This window comes from Lontra canadensis, unplaced genomic scaffold (assembly GCF_010015895.1).
Source record: "Lontra canadensis isolate GAN:19392208 unplaced genomic scaffold, GSC_riverotter_1.0 scaffold101, whole genome shotgun sequence".
NCBI lineage: Eukaryota > Metazoa > Chordata > Mammalia > Carnivora > Mustelidae > Lontra > Lontra canadensis.
Genome location: NW_022631095.1, coordinates 1,185,369 through 1,208,826, shown reverse-complemented (window position 1 = coordinate 1,208,826; position 23,458 = coordinate 1,185,369). Strand labels below are relative to the sequence as shown.

Sequence of the window (23,458 nt, the reverse complement as noted above, 5' to 3'; positions counted from 1 at the left end):
AGGAAGCAGTTTCCCTGCTGAGCAGAGAGCCCGATGTGGGGCTCGATCCCAGGACCCTGGGATCATGACCTGAGCCGAAGGCAGAGGCTTTAATCCACTGAGCCACCCAGGTGCCCCTTTCCCCATTTTTAAATTGGATTGCTTTGTCTTTTTGTTGTCGAGTTGCAGAAGCTCTTTATAGATTCTGGATGTTAAACCTTTAACATATGTATGATTTACAAATATTTTCTCCACAACGGAAGATTGTGACTTCTTTCTTTTTTAAAGGTTTTATTATTTATTTGACAGAGATAGAGAGCACAAGCAGGGACAGTGGCAGGCAGAGGGAGAAGCCGGCTCAACGGTGAGCAGGGAGCCCGATGTGGGGCTCGATCCCAGGACGATGGGATCATGACCTGAGCCAAAGGCAGATGCTTAACTCACTGAGCCACCCAGGCACCCCTGTTATTTCACTCTCTTTATAGTGTTCTTTGATGCACAAAAATTTTTAATTCTAACAAAGTCCAATGTATCTATTTCTCCTGATGCCTGTGCTCTTGGTGTTATATTTAAGAAACTGCCAAATCTAAGGTCATAAAGATTTTCCCCTGTGTGCGTTTTTTTTTTTTAAAGTTTTACAGATTTACTTCTTAAATTTAGGTCTTTGATTCACTTTTAGTTAATTTTTGTATATAGTGTGTCAAAGTTCAGAAATAGCAGAAGTAAAACCAATGAATCACCAAAGAAGTAATTAGTAGAAGTTTACTGTCCACACACAAAGAGGATACTTCGTGAACTGGGAGCATTCAAACCAAACATGCAATGAGATTCAGAGGTATATTGTTATGAAGCAGCTTATATAGTGAGAGGGCAGGGACTGTTACTCTTCTCAGTGATTGGTTACAATGTTAGAAAGTTTTTAAATCATAGGGAGTTGGTTAGTGGTTACCTCATATCAATTTTGGGGAAGGGTTTTAAGTTTTGCTTATGTTTTTCAAAGGCATAAGCAAGAAGTGACTCAGGTCAAGTTAGTCTCACTTGTCTTGCAAAATAAGCTAAATTAAGCTTTGCTTGTATGATTTAACTGGTTTTGTCTGCTCAGGGAATTTTCAAGTTTGGTCTCTATTTGTGTTTGATTTTAACAATTGTAATGTAAAGGTCCAAGTTCATGCTTTTATATGTGCATACCCAGATTCCCCAGCATCATTTGTTGAAGAGACTGTTCTTTCTTTATTGAATGGTTGTGCCGCCTTCTTAACAACCCATGGACCATGTGAGGGTTCATTTTTGGCCTCTCAATTCCATTCCATTGGTCTGCATATTTATCTTTATGCCAGTACCACACTGTTTTGATTACTGTTGCTTCATAATGAGTTTTGAAATCAAGAAGTATGAAGCCTCCACTTTGTTCTTTTCAAGTTTGTTTTGGCTCTCTGTAGTTTCTTGAGATGTCATATGAATTTTATTTATTTTATTTAAAATTTCATTTTTATTTAATTTTTTGAGGGGGAGGGGCAGAGAGAGAGAAGGAAAGAATCTCAAGCAGGCTCCACGCTCAGTGCAGAGCCTGACACGGGGCTCAATCTCATGACCCTGAGATCATGACCCGCACCAAAATCAAGAGTTGGATGCTTAACTGACTGAGCCACCCAGTCACCCCTAATATGAAAAAAGCATCATTGGGATTTTTTCCATTGGGTTTTGTTTTTGTTTTTGTTTTTTAGTACTCTACACACCCAGTGTGGGGCTCAGACTCACAACCCCAAGATCAAGATTCACATGCTCTTCTGCTGAGCCAGCCACACACCTCTCCATTGGGATTTTGGTATGGATTGCCTTGAATCTGTAGATTGCTTCAGACAGTATTGTCATCTTAGCAATAGTGAGTCTTCCAAGCCAGGAACATTGGATTTTTTCCATTTTTTTAAGGCTTTCCTGATTTCTTTCAGCAATTTTTATAACTTTCAGTGTACAGGTCTTTTGCTTCCTTGGTTAATTTTATTCCAAAATATTTAATTCTTTCTGATGCTATTGTAAATGAAGTTATTTTCTCCATTTCTTTTTTGGATTGTTCAGGGGTAGTGTATAGAAATACAATGAATTTTTGCATACTTTAGTGGATACTTTAGTGTTTTCTACATGTAAGATCATGTTATTTGTGAATAGAGATAGTTTACCTTTTCACTTAGAATGCCTTTTATTTCTTTTTCTTGCCTAATTGGTCTGGCTAGAACTTCTAGCAATATGTTGAATAGAAATGGTAAAGTGGGCATTCTTATCTTGTTCCTGATCTTAGGGGAAAAGCTTTCAATCTTTTATCATGTTGAGGAAATTCCTTTCTATCTTTAGTTTATTGAGGGTTCTTATTTTTTAAAAGATTTTTATTTTTTTAATTTGAGATAGAGAGTGAGAGAGAGAGCATGAATTGGGGGAGGGGCAGAGGGAGAGGGAGAAGTAGGCTCCCTACAGAGCAAGGAGCCTGATGTGGGATTTGATCCCAGAATGCTGAGATCATGACCCAAGCCAAAGGCTGACCCTTAACCAACTGAGCCACCTAGGTGCCCCTGACGGTTGTTACTATGAAAAAGTTATGGATTTTGTCAACATCAATCTTTTTCTGCATCAATTGAGATGGCCATGTGTTTTTTTTTTTCCTTCATTCTATTAATGTCATATATAACATTGATTTCAAATGTTGCATTCCTGGAATAAATCTTACCTATTTATGGTATATCATCCTCTTAATATGTTGCTAAACTTGGTTTGCTAGTATTTTGTTGAGGAATTTTGCATCTATATTCACAAGGGACGTTATTCTATAGTTTTCTTTTCTTGTAATCTTTATCTAGCTTTGGTATCAGGATAATGCTGGCCTCATAGGATGAGTTAGAAAGTGTTCCCTTCTCTACAAATCTTTGGAAGAATATGAGAAGCATTAGGATTAATTCTGCTTTAAACCTTTGGTAGAATTCACTAGTGAAGTCGTAAGATTTTGTTTTGTTTTTTCTTTGCTGGGAAGGGTTTTTTTTCCCTTTCATTAAGTTTTTACTTAGTGGTAGAGCATTTGACTGCATTAAGTTTTTACTTAAATACCGGCTAGTTGATATGCAGTGTAATATTAGTTTCAGGTGTAGAATTTTTTTTTCAGGTGTAGAATTTAGCGATTCATAACTTCTATAGAAGACCCAGTGCTCATGACAAAAGTGCCCTTCTTAATTCCCATCACTTATTTGACCCATCCCTCCACCCTGTTGGGAGGTTTTGGTTACTGATTCAGTCTCCTTGTTATAGATCTATCCAAATTTTCTATTTCTTCTTAAGTCAGTTTTGGTAGAGATTTGTGTTTCTAGGAATTTGCCCATTTCGTCTATATTCCACTTTGTTGGTATGTAGTTCATATAATCCTTTATAATCCTTTTTATTTTTGTAAAGTTAGTAGTAATGTCCCTTCTTCCATTTCTGATTTTAGTAACTTAAGTCTTCTCTCTCTCTCTCTCTCTCTTTTTTTTCCTTAGTCAAGGTGCCATGCACTTCTATCACATTACATTGGGAGGCATGTAAAATCTGGCTGTCTCTCTTTTGGCAATTAAAATTGATTATTGGGTTTGGGTATTGTCAGTCCAATTGGCTCATTATAAAACTCTCCTTCAGCTCTCTCCTAATGGTTTTGTCAGCTTTTGACAATCATTACCTACATCCATATTTCATAAGAGAATGCTGAAGTTTCAAAGAAGAACATATTTTAATGAACTCAAATATGCCAAGACAGAATGAAAGATATATTTTCAAAGTCCATTTTTCTGGTTCTGAAACTCAGTGTGGTAGAAAGGAAACACATCCAAGAGTGAAGAACCTGGAGACCAGCCACATGCTGTAAGAACTTAGATAAATCACTTGCCTCTTAAGCTTCAATCTGTAAAAGTAGGGCATTGACCAGGATGACCTGTCAAAGCACCTCACAACTTTGACTCTCCAGAGGTCTATTATTTTAATTTTACATGTAATCATAGTTATGACCAGTTAGTCTAGTGTTCAGAATGCTGAACCCTTAGTTCCTCCACCTTATTTACCCAGACTTTTGTTTTAAGTAGTCTCTGTGCCCAACATGGCACTTGAACTCACCACCCTGAGATCAAGAGTGTCATGCTTTACCAACTGAGCCAACCAGATGTCCCCCCAAGAATGTTTCTTGATTCAAAGTTTCATTGAAGATTATGGTTCAGGGCACCTGGGTGACTCAGATGGTTGGGCATCTGCCTTTGGCTCAGGTCATGATCTCCAGGTCCTGGGATCAGGTCCCACATTGGGCCCCCTGGCTGTTTCAGCAGGGAGTCTGCTTCTCCCTCTCCCTCTCCCTCTCTCCCTGCTTGTGTGCTCTCTCTCTCAAATGAATAAATAAAATCTTAAAAAAAATAAGATTATGGTTCATTCTGCTGCACTTCCATGGTTATGCTTATCACGTGAGACATCACTTCAGACAAGCTGTTCAAAGACAAGGGACTATCTCACCCCTTTATCAAAATGCTCATTCCCCCAAACACTGCCCACACTTGGGCCATGCAGAAAGAAATTTCTCCCCTTGTTCCTAAGATTGTCAAATATCTTCACATGTTCTACCTACCCCTTGGGCAAATTCTTGTCAGGAAGGCATCCTGTAAAATCATTCACCCCAAAGTATAACCGACCCAGGGACTTTCCCTTTCAGAGTCTTTTCATTTTAATACAAGCTTCAGTAAAAAGTATACACTTATAATGATGGAATTTTAAGAAGATTTTTTTTCCTTGAAGGAAGGCAACTTTCTATCTTCCTGAAATCATGTTATATCATCCTTAAAACAGGAGGATTGACAATGGTTCTAACAACAATTCCTTTCTTTTTTTAATTAAAAATTTTTTTTACTTATTTAAATAATCTCCATACCCATCATGGGGCTGGAACTCATGACCTCAAGATCAAGAGCCACACACTCTTCTGAGTCAGACAAGCTCCTCATCCAACAACATTTTTTGATCCATTGTTCTTCCTGGTGTGCTACAGTATCTTGGAAGCTGAATCCAGGAAAGATCCCCCTTGGGAACTTCTCCAGAGGGGATTCCTCACCATCCTCTTAGGCTAGTGAAACAGGCAAGCAAGCTACCCTTGGAGGAGGTGATAGTGGATGAAGGGGGCAAGTCAGTCAGGGAAAGAGTGTTCAAGAAAAACTGGTGGGATATCTAGCCTTGGGAATGAGGAAACTTCAACAGGAAGGTATTACCTTTTGCCAAGTTCAAAATGAGAGCGGAGAACCAAACCTCAATGAGTGTCATATCTGTAAGTTTGAATGTAACTAGGGATGAATGGATAAGGGTAAGGCATCCAGGATTGAGGCTGAGAACAGTGAATAAATGTCCGTGTTTTTTGTGCCTGGTGTATTAACCAAGGCAGGCAAGGCAGCTTAAAGAAGCCACACCAATCCAGAATGTTTGCTTATGCTAGTCCTACCATCTGGGATGCCATTTTTCCTTTTCCATGCCTTTCTCTGTCTCAATAAGCTGCTGAACACTCAACTCCAATTCCCATCTTCGTGAAGTTTTTTCCTGACCACCCCCATCTGGAAGCAATTTCTTCTTCCTCAGAATCTGGCTATCACTGATGTCCACTTCCACCCTTCTGTCCTCATCACGTGGCTGTTATTCTCTTGTGTGTAAGTCTTACCTTCCAGAATGGAATCTGTTTGAAGGGCACTCCAATGTCTGATAGCTCTTGGCATCTCCCAGCACCTAGCCTGGTGCCCAGCGAATGGCTGTGGGCCGTAAGGGCTGACAGATGGATGGATAATCAACGCAATGGGGCAGGCATTCTTTCTAAGACATCTTCCAAAAAAAGGACTTGCCTGTGGAATTTCCCTGGGACTGATGACAATGAAATAGGGAGAGCTGGCTAGCCAGTGACTGGTTCCTTCTGAGCAAGCAGGGCTGGGGCTGGGTTTAATTTAGCCTGTGCTGCCTTTCATGCTTTAAAAGGACTTTCCCACGACAGACTCGGGACCTGGAGTTCGTGCTGTTAGCACCACTGCGGAGAGATGAGTGGGGAGAGATGCAGCCAAGTGTGCTGGCCTCTGACCTGGTTCCGCTTCTGCGCTCGGCGGGAGCTTCTTGTAGCCCTGTGGTTTGCAGCTTCATTCCCAGCCCGCCAGATGGAGGGTGCCCATGTGCACACTCCGGGCTTTGGTGTGGGGGTGCGGGTTTGCATCTGTGGGTGGTAGACTTCAGCCGGGCACACTTGAGTCTGCATATGGCTGTGACGACTCTCTTTGGTGTACATCTGAGTATTTGTGTTTTTGTAGATTGTGTGTACGGATCTCTGAGTGTGCGTGCCTCTGAAGGTGGGGTGTGCTTATGGGCACGTGCGTGTGTGTGTGTGTGTGTGTGTGTGTGTGTGTCTGTGACACCTGTAGCCATCCAAAGTGAAGGTAAGCCGCTCTCCAACTGGTTTGCAAGAATAATGGCTCCTTTTTGTCCTCAGACCCTAACCGTGGTGCCACAGGAACCAGATTCCAATTGGTCCATTGGCTCCTCCTCCTCCTTCCTGAGAGGGGAATGAAGGAATGGAGGGGGCCCACCATGTCCCTAGCAAGGACTCTTTTCCTTCCAAATGCCATTTCTTCTTGGTACTCTGTGGTTCTGAGAGGGCCCCGGGACCCACAGGAGCCCTGGGCTTTGAGTGTCCCTGGCATCATTTGGAATATTTTAATGGGGTCCAGATGCCAAAAGGGAAGACCCTTTTAAAAAATCCAGGGCTGTCTTTCACTGCCCCCACCTCCCAGGAGAGAACAGACATTCTTAGCACTGTTTACATTTTTTTCCTCCTTGCCTCTCTGTTACCCACCCCTTCCAGGACCTTCTCACTTTGGGCTTGGAGATAAACTCTACCCCTATAAACAAAGCCCTCCTTCCTGGTCTGGAGGAGCACAGCCCTACCCCGACCCGACCCGACCCGGAGCAGCTCAGAATCCCATCCTTCCTTTACCCATTCTTCTTCTACACACTTCTTCGCCACTGCATTAACTCCTTCATCTCCTTGGGGGGGGGGAGTGTCAGGGGGCAATTCCAATTCCAGGAAGCAGAGGAGATCAATGTTAATGACCTTGCTTCTGGTCTCCAGCCCTCTCTGCACCTCCACTCCCCTACCCTAAACCCCAACTGTTCTCCAGCAGAGAACATGGAACAAGCCGCCAGCCAAGGCCAGAGGCTGGAGATCCAGGACAACTGGCTTTGCTTCCCAGCTTCATCGTGCCATTTCCTTTGCAACCCCAAATAATTTCCTCACTTGGTCTGTATATCGCAGTTTGTAAAAGATACCTGATCATCTGGCCTCCTTTCACTAATATTCCAGCTACCTCTCTGCTAATATCTTGTGGAGCGTCCAAGAAGCAACACCTGTGCAGAAGCCCAGGACTCCTGGGGACAAGCTCAGGCATGTGAGAGTTGACAAGTGTGACCTAGGCTTGAGTGCCAAGGGTTAAATTCTAGCTATCTCACCAGCAGTGGGAAAGGGCCTGTCTGCTCCTGGGCAGCTGGGTAAAATGTACAGCAGTTTCCCTTCTAAGATGTCACCTTGGTATCCCTAAGAGAGGCCCTCCTTTCTTTCTTTTTCTTTTTTCTATCATGGGATAAAGCCACCCTATCCAAGGCCTATGCCCAAAGCTGCCTACCACAGCACTGGAGGAATAAAGTGAAACCCAGCTCCTTCTTTGGGGCTTGGAGCTTTCTACCTGAGTAGAAAGGGTCCTAGTCACCTGACTCTCCCTGGGGACTGGCACAAGAGAAAGTATGCAGAGCTGTGACTGAGGCTGAGAGACCCAGGCTGCCATACCTCCACCCAAGAGGTCCAGCCTGATGAATCAGGCTAAATGGAGAGCCTGAGGATGTCTCCTCCTCCTCCTCCTGTGGCCCATTTATCATGAGAGGGGAAGACAGTCCCCTCCTGCCTAGAAGCAAAAATGTCTTGCCTTCTCTTGGGATTAAAAAAAAAAAAAATGGCCTTTCCCCACCCATGACTTCTTCAAACACAGGAAACACTTTCCTCTTTTCCCTGCCACAGCCTTTAGCCTGGCATCTGGATCTTAGCTACCCCCAGACTTAATTTTCCCCTGATGGGTTCATGGGGCTTGGCTTCCTTACTCTTTCTAGCCCGCATGACTCCTTGTTCCAGGCTCCGCTGGACGGGTCAGATCTTGTGAGGCATTGGTTTCTTTGTCGGAGGAGAAACCATCCTGGTTGTTCTGCTCCCTTTCCTTCCCAAGCACCAGCCACCCTCGCCTCAGGATCTGCTTCCTTGGGGAAAGGATGGGTTGATGTGAGAGAAGCAGCTGGAACACGTTCAGCTTGAGGACCAGGCTCCTGAGCCAGACCAGCTCCAGCCTTGTCTGAGCTTTCCTTCCCAGGGAAGAGTAAGGAGGGAGATCACAGATCCAAGAGGTGTGGTGGATCTGCCCTCTTCCAAGCAGAATCTTTCTCTGGATCAAAGAAAGGAGGTACAAAGAAATCAGCCAAAGCAGTATGCCTGGAAGGCCAGGAGAGAAACTTATCTGTGGGTGGGTGGGTACACCCTCTCATGCTCTCTCCCTCCCATAATGGATTGATTTCTCCCCTACCTCCCTTGAAGATGGTGCCTTACTGAACTCCAAAGAAGTCTTGTCTGGGCTGCAGGTAGGGTGTGTGACCTTTCCCAGCCCATGGGGAGCAGCTTCTCCTAGAGTCAAGGACCTTAATGATGACTCAGTGGGGCACCTGGGTGGCTCAGTTGGTTAAGCGTCTGCCTTCAGCTCAGGTCACGATCCCAGGGTCCTGGGATCGAGTCCCGCATCGGGCTCCCTGCTCAGTGGGCAGTCTGGTTCCCCTCTCCCTCTGCCTCTGTGCATGGTATCTCTTTCTCTCTCTCTCAAATACATAAATAAAATCTTAAAAAACAAACAAACAAAAAAAACAAAACCAAGAGACTAGAACAAGGATGTCTTTTTCTCCTTCAAGAGTGAAGGAAATATTTCCTGGTCTCTTCTTCCATTGATGGCCAGAAACAAACAGAAAAGACATTGCTAGAAAATCCTAAATGTGCACTCTCTCTCTGCCTGTGTAAAGTCTGTCCCAGGGTAGCACTTAGGTACCAGAGGACCTTTTGTGTCCCAAGAATGGAGGCCCTTTCTCTGCCTCCCTTCAAGTTCCTTTTCTTGGGAAACATCAGATGTGTGTAGAATTGGCCATGCCGTGTTACAGAACACAAGGAAAGTCTTAGGTTAGGAACTTCCTTTCAGTTCCAGAGGCAGGGCAGTGGTCTATTCCAGGGCCCAGCTGAGAGTGGGGCTGGGGAGTTGGGGGGCTGGGGGAGTACTTACGGAGAGGTGCTCTGGAAAAGGATCCAGCTCCTTGGATGCCTGTGCATCTGATAGGAATGCTTTACTGTGGGATCATGGCCAAGACTCAGTTTCCCCTCTGGGCCTTGGCCTTTTAATTCTATAAAATGTTGTGTTGGATTTGATCTTTAAGACCCCTTTATCTCCAATTCTATGTCACTACCATCTTATCCCCCTGGACTAATTGGAGGAGATACGCAGGGTAAAGAAAGGGAAGAAATTTCCACCATGAACTCATGGTCTCTTTTAACAACTTTAAAGCAAAATGGAGAGATTACAAATCATAGACCATAACACCTCTAACACATGAACACCTCTAACATATGTAGTCTTGGAGGAGATATAAGCCTCAGTCATCTGAACTCCCCACACTTTTTTATACCCTATCACAGACACACACACACACACAGCTGTGATGTGCATTAAGACTGACCACAAGCTACTCAAGCAAGGGAGGGACAGCCACCCCCCTTCCTTACCCCTACAACCCTGTTATCAGAACTTCTACCCATCAGGCAGCCTCTGCCTCTTCCAGTTCTACTGACCACGTATTCTAAATCACAGACCATCACACAACTGCTCTCTTACACTACAGGATTCTTTGCATGCCTGGAACCCCCAACACATCAACAGTCCAGGGGGCCTGAATTTGGCAGCTTCAGAGGCCCCCATTCACTGTCTGCTTCCAAGGGCACAGAACAAAGGTCATCTGGGGCCCAGGGCCAGGGTAAAGCTCTCCCTGGGCAATGTGTGCTTCTGTCCAGAGCTGGATGACCTTTACAGACTAGGCAGCACTAAGTCCCCTGGGGCCAGTCATTTGGACAACCTCCCAGAGCAGCAGGTCACTTGTCTCCACTCTCCATCTGGCCATGGCCAGAGTATACATGGGTACATTTTCTGGGGAGGGTAATTAGGCAATAAATCTTAAATTGCAAATATATGTGCCTTATGCTACAACAATTCTATCTTTAGGAATGTGTTCTACAAATACAGTCATACACATGTGAAAGGACACGTTTCAAGTGATTCAGTGCAACATGATTTATGAGTAGAAATTGGAAATGAATTGGATATCCACTAGTGACCAACTGGTTTCATAGGGTATGGTATAACTATGCAATGAAATATTAAAAATGGGATGCTATTGTGTATTGTATGGAAGGATTCCTGATATACATTAAGTGAAAATAAGCAAGGTGCAGGAGAGTGGGCATAATTTACTACCATCTGTGTAGAAAGGAGAGAATGAAAACACATATATTCGTATTGACTTGTTTACATATAACATATTACTGGAAGAGAAAACAAGAGACCAAGGGTGATTATGCATAAGGGAGTTGAAAACCCCTTAAGAAAGGCAACTTTCTTTCTTTTTTTTTTTTTTTAATATTTTATTTATTTATTTGACAGAGAGAGAGATCACAGTCAGGTAGAGAGGCAGGCAGAGATAGAGGGGGAAGCAGGCTCCCTGCTGAGCAGAGAGCCCGATGTGGGGCTCGATCCCAGGACCCTGAGATCACGACCTGAGCTGAAGGCAGAGGCTTAACCCACTGAGCCACCCAGGCGCCCCTGAAGGCAACTTTCTATCACATGCATTTTGGTGGCTGGATAACATGAATGCATTACCTATTCAAAAGATTGAGTGAAAATAACACAAAAGTCCAGAAAAGAGAGAACAAAGTGGCAAAGGAGGGAGCCCTTCTCCCTGGCAGCTGCTTGGGCAGGGGGAGGCCAGACTAGAAATGGGAGCAGGAACTAGGGGGTGAGCCGAGGGAAGCACACCAGGTGTTTAAGCATTTCTCTGCTTGCTCATAAAAGCCTTCTCTCACAGGGGCCTGGAATTCCTCTACTCATGCTCTCCTTCGGTTACTGGCCTAATCAGTACCAAAACTCAAGCATACTCATGTGGCTTGGGAAATCTTGTCTTTTTTGAAAATGTAAACATTTTTAGACCCTTGGTCAGAATATCGAGGTCACCCGCTAAAGCAATGACATCCTTTGAAGTTGCTTGACTTCCTTGCCCACTTACCCAACTCTGATGTCCTGGAAAAAAAAATTGCAGAATGACATGTATTTGTTTTAGAGATTATTCTTTAAGAATCTTATGACACCCCTTTGAGATAACTGGCAACACTCTGGGGTGTTGCAAAACCCAACTGGGGAGTGATTGCCCTGATGACCTGCAGGAGGCCATAGCCAAGACTCAAGGCCAAGTGGGGCCTGCATCACTTGGGCGGGACTGGGGGCTTGGGGGCAGAGGCTAGGCTCTGGACCTCGACTCATTGGGAGCTCCATGGATCCAAAGACCTGCTTGGGGTACTGCATGAATGTGGAAGGCATTGGTGTGGGGGCCAAGGACAAACCCTGCTTGTGGGTGAGCTGCTGGGTCCCTGGGAGACAAAACTGCTTCTTTCTCCTCAGGGATAATTTTAGGTCCTCATGTCCCCTCCCAACCCCTGGCTCAGCCTCCCAGAGGGATTGCTTACACCAGTGACTATAGAGCGTTCTTTTGAAATATAGAGCTGTTCAAATGAGACATGTGAGGGTATGGCCCTGGAGGCATTTTCCATGATAATTTTTCCCCTTTTGTCCCATTGTTACAGGCGGGGAAGCAAGACAGCTCCAGGATCAGGTTCTCTGATAGAACTTAATAAAGGTATTAAGTCTTCCTGCCTCTCACCTTGAACCCAGGGGCTTCCTTTGCAGCCTCACCTCCCCACACCTTGCTTGACAGCAACTGGCTTAGAGATTGGGAGAGCTTGGCTGGCAGAAACAGCCTGAAGTCTGGGGGAGAGAAAGAGTTTTAGGCTTGTCAGGTGAGGGAGGCTCTGATGGGGCTGTTGGAAAAACTTCAAGAGGCCTTAAAATACCAGGCCTGGGGTGCCTGGATGGCTCAGTTAATTAAGCCTCTGCCTTTGGCTTAGGTCATGATCCCAGGGTCCTGGGATCAAGCCCTGCATCAGGCTCCCTGCTTAGCAGAAAGCCTGCCTCTCCCTCTCCTCCCTGCTCATGCTCTCTCCCATTATCTCTGTCTCTCTCAAATAAATAAAATCTTAAAACACACACACACACACACACACACACACAACAAACCAGGCCTATCCTTCCACACAACAGAAGATGCAACATGTGAATTCCTCAGCTGAACATCTTCTAATTTTTGAAAGTTCATAAATAAAACCTTCAAGGAAGTAGAGTGAATATTTTACTATCGGGAGGGTAGGGATGGAAGATTTGTGGGTGGCTGGGCGGTGATGGTAGATAGGCTTCATGTCTCAACCTCACACCCGTCCGTTCACTTTCAACATGTCTTTGAAGAATTTTTAAATGGAAAATTTTGAAGAATTTTGAAATTTAAAAATTTTAAAGAATTTTAAAATAAGGGACTGCCTAGAAATTGTCTAGGTGGAAAAGTGTGCGGAAGGGACTACGTGCAATGGGGAAGATGCAGAAATTGAAACTCTCAGCATCCGGGACTACATGAAACCAAATCAAAATTTAAATGAGTAGGCAATGCTAAAGACTCCTGGAAAATGTCGAATTTCTCCAGTAACTGCAAAGAACAAGAACAGCAAAAAGACAACAGAAAACCGGAGGGGCAGGGAGGGTAAAGGAAATAAGAGAAGGGAAGGGGCCCAAATCTCATCGGAATTGAGGTCTTGGGAGAAGAGAGAAGACACTACTGCCCTCTTTTACTTACAATATTTTAGAGAAGGACACTCAGGTGGATGAGATGCTACCGTGGATCATTTTGCTTGCCCTGGGAGGGTTACCTTTTCCTCTAACAAGATAAGGTGGTGGCCGCACTGGTGTGGAGGGAGTGGTCTTCGTTACCCATCAGCCAGTGTCGCTGCTGGATCTTCCCGGGAAACTGGTGCAGAGTTCCAGGAAATCAGGGCTGAAGGAGTGCTGCGCTGAGTGCGTGCGGTGGTATGGCAGGAGTGGGCACAACGTGGCAGAGAAGTCCAGGTGTCGGGGCTCTAGACATAGTCAAAGGAAAACTCAGGCATCCATCTGTCTTCCCTCCCCTCCCTCCAATTCCCTTCCTGACGCCCGGCACGCATCGAGACTACTGGCCGCTGCCCCTTTAAGGGCCTCCACTCCTCCCCCCACTACCCCACCCCAAGCGGTGGCATCAAGCGGGTGGAGTGGGGTGGGGGAGAGGCTGAGCATTCTCGCCGGTCAACTAGGGAAGATGGCCCAGGCCGAGGAAATCGCTCCCCTGCCCCGCTGTCCCCTCCCCTGAGCTGGGGGAAGGGTCCCATCTAGAAGGGAGACCCTCTCTCTCTTTCCTTCCCGGCCCACGCACGCCCTGGGAATGTCTCCGTGGTCTCACCGGAACAGCTCTCTGGCCTCGTGGCCTGCTGACCCCACCCCGACGCCCAATACTGCCAACGCGAGTGGGCTGCCAGGGGTGCCGTGGGCGGTGGCCTTGGCGGGGGCGCTGTTGGCGCTGGAGGTGCTGGTCACCGTGGGAGGCAACCTGCTGGTAATCGTGGCCATCGCTCGGACGCCGAGACTCCAGACCATGACCAATGTGTTCGTGACTTCGCTGGCCACAGCAGACCTGGTGGTGGGACTGCTGGTAGTGCCGCCGGGGGCCACCTTGGCCCTGACCGGCCACTGGCCCCTGGGAGCCACTGGTTGCGAGCTGTGGACGTCAGTGGACGTGCTGTGTGTGACAGCCAGCATCGAAACCCTGTGCGCCCTAGCCGTGGACCGTTACCTGGCAGTGACCAACCCGCTGCGCTACGGTGCGCTGGTCACCAAACGGCGCGCCCGGGCAGCGGTGGTGCTGGTGTGGGTCGTGTCCGCCGCAGTGTCGTTTGCCCCCATCATGAGCAAATGGTGGCGCGTGGGAGCCGACGCCGAGGCACAGCGTTGCCACTCCAATCCCCACTGCTGCGCGTTCGCCTCCAACATACCCTACGCGCTGCTCTCCTCCTCCGTCTCCTTCTACCTCCCGCTTCTGGTGATGCTCTTCGTCTACGCGCGCGTTTTCCTCGTGGCTACGCGCCAACTGCGCCTGCTGCGCGGGGAGCTGGGCCGCTTCCCGCCCGAGGAGTCTCCGCCGACTGCGTCGCGCTTTGTGTCCCCCGCCCCGGCTGGGCCGTACGCTTCGCCCGCAGGGGTGCCCTCTTACGGTCGGCGGCCCGCGCGCCTTCTGCCTCTCCGGGAACACCGGGCCCTGCGCACCTTGGGTCTCATCATGGGTACCTTCACTCTCTGCTGGTTGCCCTTCTTTGTGGCCAACGTGATGCGCGCTCTCGGGGGCCCCTCTCTGGTTCCCAGCCCGGTTTTCCTGGCCCTTAACTGGCTAGGCTATGCCAACTCCGCCTTCAACCCGCTCATCTACTGCCGCAGCCCCGACTTTCGCAGCGCCTTCCGCCGTCTCCTGTGCCGCTGCCAGCGTGAGGAGCACCAGGCCGCCTCCTCCCCGCCTGGCCACCCATCGGGCGCCCCTGCCGCACTGGCCAGCCCCGCGGAGTCCAGGCAGTGCCCACCGCTCAACGGGTAGGTAACCGAGGCAAGATGGCAGGCGCCTCAAGATAGGAAGCATTCTGTGTCTCCTTTTGGTCAGTTCGAGTTTGGCGTTCGGTAGGATGAGGTGGGTTTGGAGAGGTCTCTACAGCGAAAGAAGGGGAGGCATGGAGTAGGGAACCAAAATGGAAGCCAGGACCTTTTCTTTTCCCGCATCCGACCCACCTGCCCCCGGGCTAAAGCAAAGGAGGGCAGCGGATTGTTCTTCAACCCAGGACCCAACCAGTGTGCGCCAGGAAGTGCGGCTGTCTCCTGAGCCTGCCTGGTCAGCTCTAGATTTTCTAGCTCACTTGTTTGGCCTCCCAGATTTCTTGCCACCAGTTGGGCCGGCTTTGACTTGCAGAGAAGACTAGAGGCCTTCCCAAACTCTCGGTCTCAGCTCTGGTTTCTTTGAAAAGTTTGATAGCTATGGAAGGATAGTGAGAAACCACTTGGGTATGAAGGATAAACAGGAGTGGGGGAACCCGTGAGTGAGTTTCGGTTCTCCCTGGAAGGAGCAGGGCTGGTTTAGGGTTGGGGGTGGGTTTTTTGTGGCTGGGTGGAGCCCAGCCCGGATGCTCTTTGTGTGATTACATACATATGCTTTCCAGGGTCCCTGACCTTTACTCCTTTCCTCTAGTGCCCCTGTCCCCACCCCGTGCCCCTCATCCCAAGATATGTTATCTCCCTTTTCCAGGGCTTCCTGGGGGGATTTCTTAGGTCCTGAGCGTTGAGGAGAAAGAACTCTGTTGATCCAGAACTTTTGGAAAGCCTCTGGCCCCTGTTTAGAATGAGCCCTGTGGAGTGCCTCAGCTGGAAATCTCTGACTTCCAGAAACTGATGACTTGGCTTTGGGATGGGGAGGGGGGGGCTTTGGGGGAGGGGAAATCCTTACCAAGTAGGTTTTCATCAGCCTCTTGTCTCTCTGAGAGTTTTCTAAACCCCATCCCTGAACTTCACCACTACCCCAGCAGCCTGAGCTCAGCTGCCCGTGGAGCTCAGGACTAGCTTTAGAGGTGCACCTATGACCTTGCTCACTTCCATGCTATGTGCTTAAGGCAAAGAGAGCACTCCTCCTTCCACTCCTTCTGCTGCCTGGACCTGAGGGACCATGCAGTGTTCTTTGGGTTCGGGGGCCTACCTAGGCTGGGAGCAGAAAGCTAGAAAAGTTCCGGGTTTGGGGTTTTGTCCCTGACTCCATCACTAGGGATGTCTAAGCACTAGCTTCCCCACTTTGGTGCCAGAAGGACTTCTTCAGGGTTTTGGGGGAGGGGGGAGGGGAGGCGGGGAGGGGCTGGAGGGCAAACCATTAGAACGGATCCCTTCTCTTCCTTGGAACATCAAATTAATAAATATTACCAAATGTGGTTCACCCCCTGCCTTCTTTTCTCCATTTCTTTCCCCCATAATCCCCTTACTCCCTTCTTAGAGCTGGCTTGTGGCAGACACAATAAATTAGGACTAACCCCTGCCCCCTTCTTCCTAATCGGGGTGAAAGAAAAGATGAAAAGTCTGTTTGGGTGAAAGGGAGTGAGCTTGAGCCTTTCCTGCTCCTATATCCCCATCTTTCCAAAATTCATGGAATCCACTTGCAAGTGGGGAGCAAAGCCAAGCTGCCCACGAGCTTGAGGGCAGTGCTCCTAGGAGGACACAGTTTGCTGTGCTCAGGATCAGGGCACATGGGGTGTATGTCAGCCCCCATGCTATAAGCCAGGGGTGCATTTGTAAGATCCCATTGCCATGGGGAACCAGTTTTGTCTAGTGTTGCGTGTGTGTGTGTGTGTGTGTGTGTGTGTGTGTCTGGAGGCACAGAGCATTGTTTGTGTTGGGCAAATGTCTTTGGTTATAAATATATTCTGATGTTTCCCATCCTTTCTACAACCTCTCCCTTTCCTGGGCTGCAGAAATCGAAGTTATCCTTTTGAAGTAAAGCCGGAGTTACAAGTTTGAGTCAGCTGATAATTTTTCCCCCTTATTCCAATTCTTAAGAACCTTATCAGGCAGTTTTCTATGGAAAGAAAATTTCTGTGGAAATCACTGAATCGTTTTGTGAGTTCTTATTTAAACTCCATAAGCGGAGAGCATTGTCCCAGCTGATTTACAGGGTGGCTAGTAAATCATCAAATGTTTACTGTGTGACAGCGAGAGGCAATGCACCGGCTAGGTTCCGGGGCTCCAGAGTTACAAAGCTTCGATCTGTCTTGAGGATAAGCTCAGTGGATTTCCACATATGGGTGTTCCCTGTGAATTGGACCCGGCCTCTGCAGCTCCTTTTTTCCAGGAGCCCAGGTTTTATATCTTCAGATGTTTGCATGCCAAAGATGACTTTCTCCTTCTCAATCCAGAACTGTCTGAGATCTCTGGGGTCTGCGGTGCTGGAGGTTTCTTGGCAAGGCCTTCATTTTTGAATCCTTAGTGGAGAAGGAAGTCTTGCTTTGGCCGGGGAATAAGTACCAGGGCTCATCGCTCCATCTCTGGGTATTTTTCCAACATTACCAAGGAAAGTTGTCCAGTCAGTCCTAGGCAGGGAAGAAGGATGATTTGGGGAGTGGGGGGAGGAGTGGGGCTCTGGTTTATAGAAATGTCCTTGAACCTTATCCAAGAGCTCGTACTGCCCAAGTCTTGCTTGACACACACCCATGTGCCAGCTGTCAGGCCCTTTTAGAGTGTTTAGACTTGCACAGGGCTGTGGACTCTGTCTGCAAATTGTCACCAGGGCATCTGACAGATGGGGAGTCAGCCATTCTGGTCATCCCTCCAGCAACTTGTGGCCAGGTGTCAGGAAGAGGGCGACTTACATCTTGGATGCTGAGCAGGCTGCTTTTGTTAGCACAGGGCCTGAGCACTTGAACTCTAGAAGACAACCATCCTTCGAACCTAGAGAAGTGAAGACTTACAGACCAGTGATAAGGAAAGAGCCCATGGAACCCTGGCCTTTCCAGAGGCTGTTAACAGGGGTTGGTGTGGGCAGAAATGACTGGGTGAAGGGGGCGGAGCTCAGTGGAGAAGGAATGAGTGACTGGGTTTTCCAGAGGTGACTCACCTTCTGCATTAGGTCATCAGGTGGAACCGCTAAGGAGCAGGCAGAATTAGGTAAGGAGGAGATTGAGAACAGGCTTTTCCTAGGACTGTCCCTATGGTAGCTTCTTCTGGAGGACGGTGGTAGTTGCAGACTGTGGGTCTCATGGGTAGTCATAGGGCTACCATCCCACACCAGCTTCATTCTTCAGCTCTTAGAAAGTAGGGGCACCTTCTCCCCTTTCATTCTAGGGGCACAGGTGAAGGCCATGGGAATAGTGCTTCTTTAGGTTTTGATCCTGAAAGCCAATCCTCTGTCCCGACACCCCCCCCCCCATGCTTCCAGGCTGCCGATCTGTATCTGTGTTTGCATGTCTCTCCAGAAGTGGGGGCCTGCAATGGGGAGGAGGTACAGCTGATGCTCTCCCCCGCCCCATGCAAAAAGCCCTGGATGTGGTCCACCGCAGGCCAATTAGTTGAAACATAATATGCACCTCAGTTAGATTAGCAGAAACTCCAGGAGGCAATCTAATTATGACATTAAGGAAATTCAAGACGCTTTCCTCAGCGTCCTCATCTATGAAGTAAAGGGAGAAAGGTTGACTTTCTCTCCTCTCTCGCCTTTAGAGGGGGAATGAGTGTGTCTGGGATGGCTGGCTCGCCTAAATCTCTGCGAGTCAGTCCGCAGTCCAAGGAAGAGACAGCTTCGCGGCCTCCGGCTTTGCTCCCCGCGCCCCAACCGGCCCCCGCTGCGGGAATAAGCTGTGCTGGGCGCCCCCTGATGGTGATAGGAGGTACAACATGTGTGGGTTTGACCGTGTCGGTCTCGAGAGGGGCAGCAGGAAATGCGTTTTCTTAAGGGACTCTCAGAGCTGGGAGAGATCATAGAAATGATTTAGTCCAGTCCTTTGGTAAAGTAGAAGAAGAAACTGGCCTCTAGGGAGGTGAACTGTAAGTAGCCAAGATTACTTTAGTCAGAGAAAGGCAACACTGGTAGCATAGAGAGCACCAAATTTGAGGCTGGAGAAGCAAGGAAGGGAGAAGGAAGGAAATAGCCATTGACTGAGCACCATTCCGCATGCCGATACTGTAAGAGGGGATCTGCAAATGTTATGTTGAAGTGATAATAAATAATAGAGCCTCACAGAAATCACATAGCTTCTAACTCAGTCTACCTGGCTCTAAAGTTCATCCCCGCCCCCCACCCCAGACACACACACTGATAATCAGTTATGTGACACTGAGCAGGTTACTTGGCCTCTCTGACATTTTGTTTGCCTGTGAATCAAATGGAGATTCTATTATTGTTCTACTCAGCTCACCCAGACGGGTTTTGAAGACCAGATGAGAGACCGCATATAGAGTGTGGAAATGGATAGGGTTCCTCTGATGTAAACAGTGTCATCAGAGCAGGGAGCAAGGATTCATCTCAAGCCTCCTGGTTTTAATCTATGGGTAGTCCTGCTCCCACTGACAGCCTAGATCTTGGACTTGTCTTTGGCCTGGGTGGGTATATCCTGCCTGGTCTTTCTTCTGCAGGTTCATCCCTGCCTCAGACGGATGCCCCTGGTTTCATATCCACGTCACTACGCATGCACACACATGGCTCTTTTTTCACATTCAGACTCTGGTCTGGCCTCTGCCTGACATGTTAGTCCTGGTTTGGCTTACCCTTCGTTTCCCACACAGCAGTTGTGATGAGCTAAATCTTAAGTATGGACGGAAGTTTAGGACACAAGACACTTCCGGATGTCAGGGCTTTATGGCACATTATAGGAAAGATTATTAGAATGGGGCCCTAATGAACCAGAAAAGAAGATGGCCCCTTAGTTTGCTAGGGTTGGTGTAACAAATTCCTTTTCTCATAGTTCTAGAGGCTGGAAGTAAAAAAATCAAGGTGTTTGCAGGATCACACTCTCTCTCTCTGAAGGCTCTAGAGGAGGACTCCTTGGTTGGCTCTTATAGCTTCTCATGGTTGCAGGCAAATCTTGGCATTGCTTCTCTTGTAGCTGCATCATTATAACTTTTGTCTCCATCTTCACACGGCCATCTCCCCCTGTGTGTCTGTGTCCGCATTTTCCCTCTTCTTATAAGGACACCAGTCATTGGATTAGGTCCCGACTTAATTCAGTATGAGCTCATTTTAACTTGATTATATCAGCAAAGACCCTATTTCCAAATAAGGTCATGTTCTCAGGTTCTGAGGGTTAGGACTTCAATGTATCTTTAAGGAGGACACGGTTCAACCCACAACAGAAGGTATCATGGGGAAGGAGGAATACTATCCTTCTAGCTTTTCTGTGTTCATCTTATTCCTGCTGTTTTATTATTTTTTAAAAGTCTTTTTAAAAAGATTTTGTTTGTTTATTTGACACAGAGAGAGAGATCACAAGTAGGCAGAGAAGCAGGCAGAGAGAGAGGGGAAGCAGGCTCCCCGCTGAGCAGAGAGTCCGATGCGGGCCTAGCTTATGGGGGCCTCGATCCCAAGACCCTGAGATCATGACTTAACCCACTGAGCCACCCAGGTGCCCCATTCCTGCTGTTTTAAACCCATATTTTCAAGGTTCTGCTTCATCCTGTACTCAGAAGTGCAGTAGGGTTGCTATCTATTCATGGATTTCCACTTCTGGATCTTTCTTCCCTTCTCCCTGGGCCCCAGATTTGAGAAGCCACTGAGCAAGTCAGAACTGTGTTTGTTGTCTCCTATGGACAGAAGTTGCTCTCCATTCTTCCCTCCTTCCTTTAGTGATAGAACCCCTAAGTTTTAGCTGGGCACATGGTCTTGCTAAGACATTGCAGCCTCCTTGCAGACATAGGTGTGACTATGTAAGTTCTAGCTGATTGAGGTGTAGAGCTTCCAGGTCTGCCATTAAAGGGAAAGGGCATATCCTCCATATCCAATCCTCCCCTTTGCACTGGCTGGAATGCAGGTGTGATGGTAGGAACTGAAGCAGCCACCTTAGGTCATGAGATGGCAACTATGTTTTACAGGTGGCAGAAGAACCAGATAGGAGGAGGAGCCTGGGTGTTCAACAGTGTGGAGTCACCATGTCCACCATGGATTGCTTCTGTTTAAGACTCTTACATGAAAGAAAAATAAACTCCTAGCTTATTTAAGTGAGAGTTATTTTAGTTTTTTTTTTTTTAAACAGCAGCCGAATCAAATTCATCAATGAAGGGATAATAAAAGGGTATAAATGAATGGGGATCTGCTGACCTTCTGTGATGAATGTAGCTTGGGTGACAAAGCTGCCTTGCTTTAGTACCTCTTAGGGCTTCCCTGATCTCTGGGAATTGGTATCTCTATAGAGTCGGAGTTCATGTGGCACTCGACACCACCAAATCTGTCTCTTTGATGTTGATTCGCACGGGAACAATGATCAATGAGTGTATTCATTTTCCAAGGCTGCTGCAACAAGTTGCCACTATCTTTGTGGCTTAAAACAACAGAAATTTATTCTCTCATGATTTTGGAAGCCAGAAGTCTAAAAGCGAGGTATCACCAGAACAGGCTCCTTCCGGAGGCTCTGAGGAGGAGTCTGTCCCATGCCTCTTTCCTAGCTTCTGGTGGCTCTGGAAATTTTTAGCATTCCTTGGCTTGGAGACATATCTCACTCCAATCTCTACCTCTGTCCTCACTTTCTTCCTGTGTCCATATGTGTCTCTTTTCTGTCTCTTATAGGGACACACGTCATTGGATTTGGAGCCTATCCTAATCCAGGATAACATCATCTCAAGACCCTTAATTGTATCTGCAAAGAACCTTAATCCAAATAAGGCCACATTCTGAGATTCCAGGTTAACATATATTTGGGGACTACCATTTGACCCAATATAGTGAGAGACACTTGTAAATCCTTTAACTGAGAGTTCTGGTCTTGAAGATTATCATCCACTCTAGTCACCCCTCAGGAAAGGGCTGTTCTCTCCAGAAGCTCTTAGACTCTGTGGGAGGCAGAATTCTGAGAGCTCCCAAAGACTCCTGTCCTTGTCTAATTCCCTCTGCTTAAATGCGGGTGGGACCTATAATTTGCTTCTAAGAAATAATAATATGGCAAAGGTGATGGGATATCACTCCTGTGATTAGGTTGTATTACATGGTAGAGGTGAAAGGACTTTAAAGATGTAATTAAGGTCTTTAATCAATTGATTTAGGTTAATTAAAAGGCAGATTATCCAGGGTGGGCCTGACCTAATCAGGCAAGCCCTTTAAAAGAAGGTCAGCGGTCAGAGATGGAAGACATCAGAAAGATACTCTGGCTGTCCTCGAGGAAGCTAGCCACCTGAGTTCCACAAGCGCAAGGAAGTGGATCCTGCCAACAACCACGTGAATTGGAAGAGGACACTGAGCATCAGAGGAGACTGTGGCCCTGGCTGACATCTTCACTATAGCCCCGTGAGACCCTGAATGGAAGATCCAGCTCCCCCATACACAGACTCTTGAGACATGGAAGCTGTGAGGTAATAAATATATGTTGTTCTAAGCTGTTAAAGTTTGTAGTAATTTATTACACAACAATAGAAAACAAATGCAGATTCACTGCACAATTCTGCCCAAGGCTGTTCTTTCTAATAGTCCTTCTCTGGTGGTGTTTTGTTTCATTTTTTAAATTTACTTAAGCAGTCTTTACCTGCAACAAGGAGCTCAAACTCATGACCCTGAGATCAACAGCTGCACACTCCACTAACTGAGCCAGCCAGGTGCCCTTCTCTGGTGGTGTTTTTAAAGGTTTCCCATCAGAAACCAAAATCCAGTGGAACCACAAGCTCAGGAAAGATCCCATGACCAGATATGGTTTACTATTCTTCCAAAGGACATTTGGAGACTCTTGCTTGGGTGTCTGAGGAACAGGGTCCTTTAGATTTTGTGTTTGATGAAGGCCTGAGGGAACAACCAGTCATTCTATGATTCCTTGGCCCACACATACCTTTTTAAGAAAACGAGGAGCTAAAAGTTCAAAAGCGAATTATTTCTGAGTTGCTAGTGAGGAGCCACCCTTTTTACCACAAAAACACAGCAAACATAGTTCCCAAAATTTCTTCAGCAAGAACCAAGAAATGTTGCTTCTGCTGTTGGTATTCCCAGAAGGGAGAAGGGATGGGTCACTCCTTCCCAGGGAAGAGAGAAGTGGGAACAGGAGAGCTTTGCAGCAGCTCCGTGCCACCCACAGTGTCTCTGGTTTCTCACCAGTCACTGGATCACATGAGTGAACCCTTCCTCCCAGGCCTCCCCCTGGGCCCAAGTCTGAACTTAACTGATGTTGCAACATTCTCCCAGAACCACAGGGAGGGAGACTGGGGAACTAAGGGAAGACGCTTAGGCAGCTGCTTTTCCAATGGAGAAATTCCTACCATTCTTGGGGAAGAAGAAACATATAGAACTGATGGTGAATTTTACTGCTCCAGCAACCTCAAGATCCTGAACCTAGCTGAGTGATGGCTTCCTCCCATTTTTGAGGGAGGAACTAGTTTTTTTTTTTTTTTTAAGATTTATTTATGAGCGGGAGCGAGAAAGTGTGCTTGAGCAGGGGAGGGGCAGAGGGTGAGGG

At 47.2% G+C, this 23,458-nt stretch overlaps 1 protein-coding gene across 3 annotated transcripts; it reads left to right on the top strand.

The window, feature by feature from the left end:
* Positions 1-13,637: 13,637 nt before the first annotated feature.
* ADRB3 (adrenoceptor beta 3) lies at positions 13,638-22,364 on the top strand. 3 transcript variants are annotated; one of them, XM_032837998.1, is made up of 2 exons: positions 13,638-14,885; positions 21,592-22,364. In XM_032837998.1, the coding sequence occupies exons 1-2, from the start codon at positions 13,690-13,692 to the stop codon at positions 21,623-21,625; spliced, it is 1,230 nt and encodes a 409-aa protein (XP_032693889.1). In that variant the 5' UTR covers positions 13,638-13,689; the 3' UTR covers positions 21,626-22,364. The 3 variants fall into 3 exon arrangements, with proteins under 3 accessions (XP_032693889.1, XP_032693890.1, XP_032693887.1); XM_032837999.1 differs by having other exon boundaries at positions 13,638-14,889; XM_032837996.1 differs by lacking the exon at positions 21,592-22,364 and adding an exon at positions 20,901-21,001.
* Positions 22,365-23,458: the final 1,094 nt, after the last annotated feature.

Excerpts from the sequence above, each read along its gene's own strand:
- ADRB3 (XM_032837996.1), top strand. The coding sequence starts at position 13,690 with ATGTCTCCGTGGTCTCACCGGAACAGCTCTCTGGCCTCGTGGCCTGCT. Across the intron at positions 14,886-20,900 it reads CAGTGCCCACCGCTCAACGG|GTGGCAGAAGAACCAGATAG; the intron begins GTAGGTAACCGA and ends TATGTTTTACAG.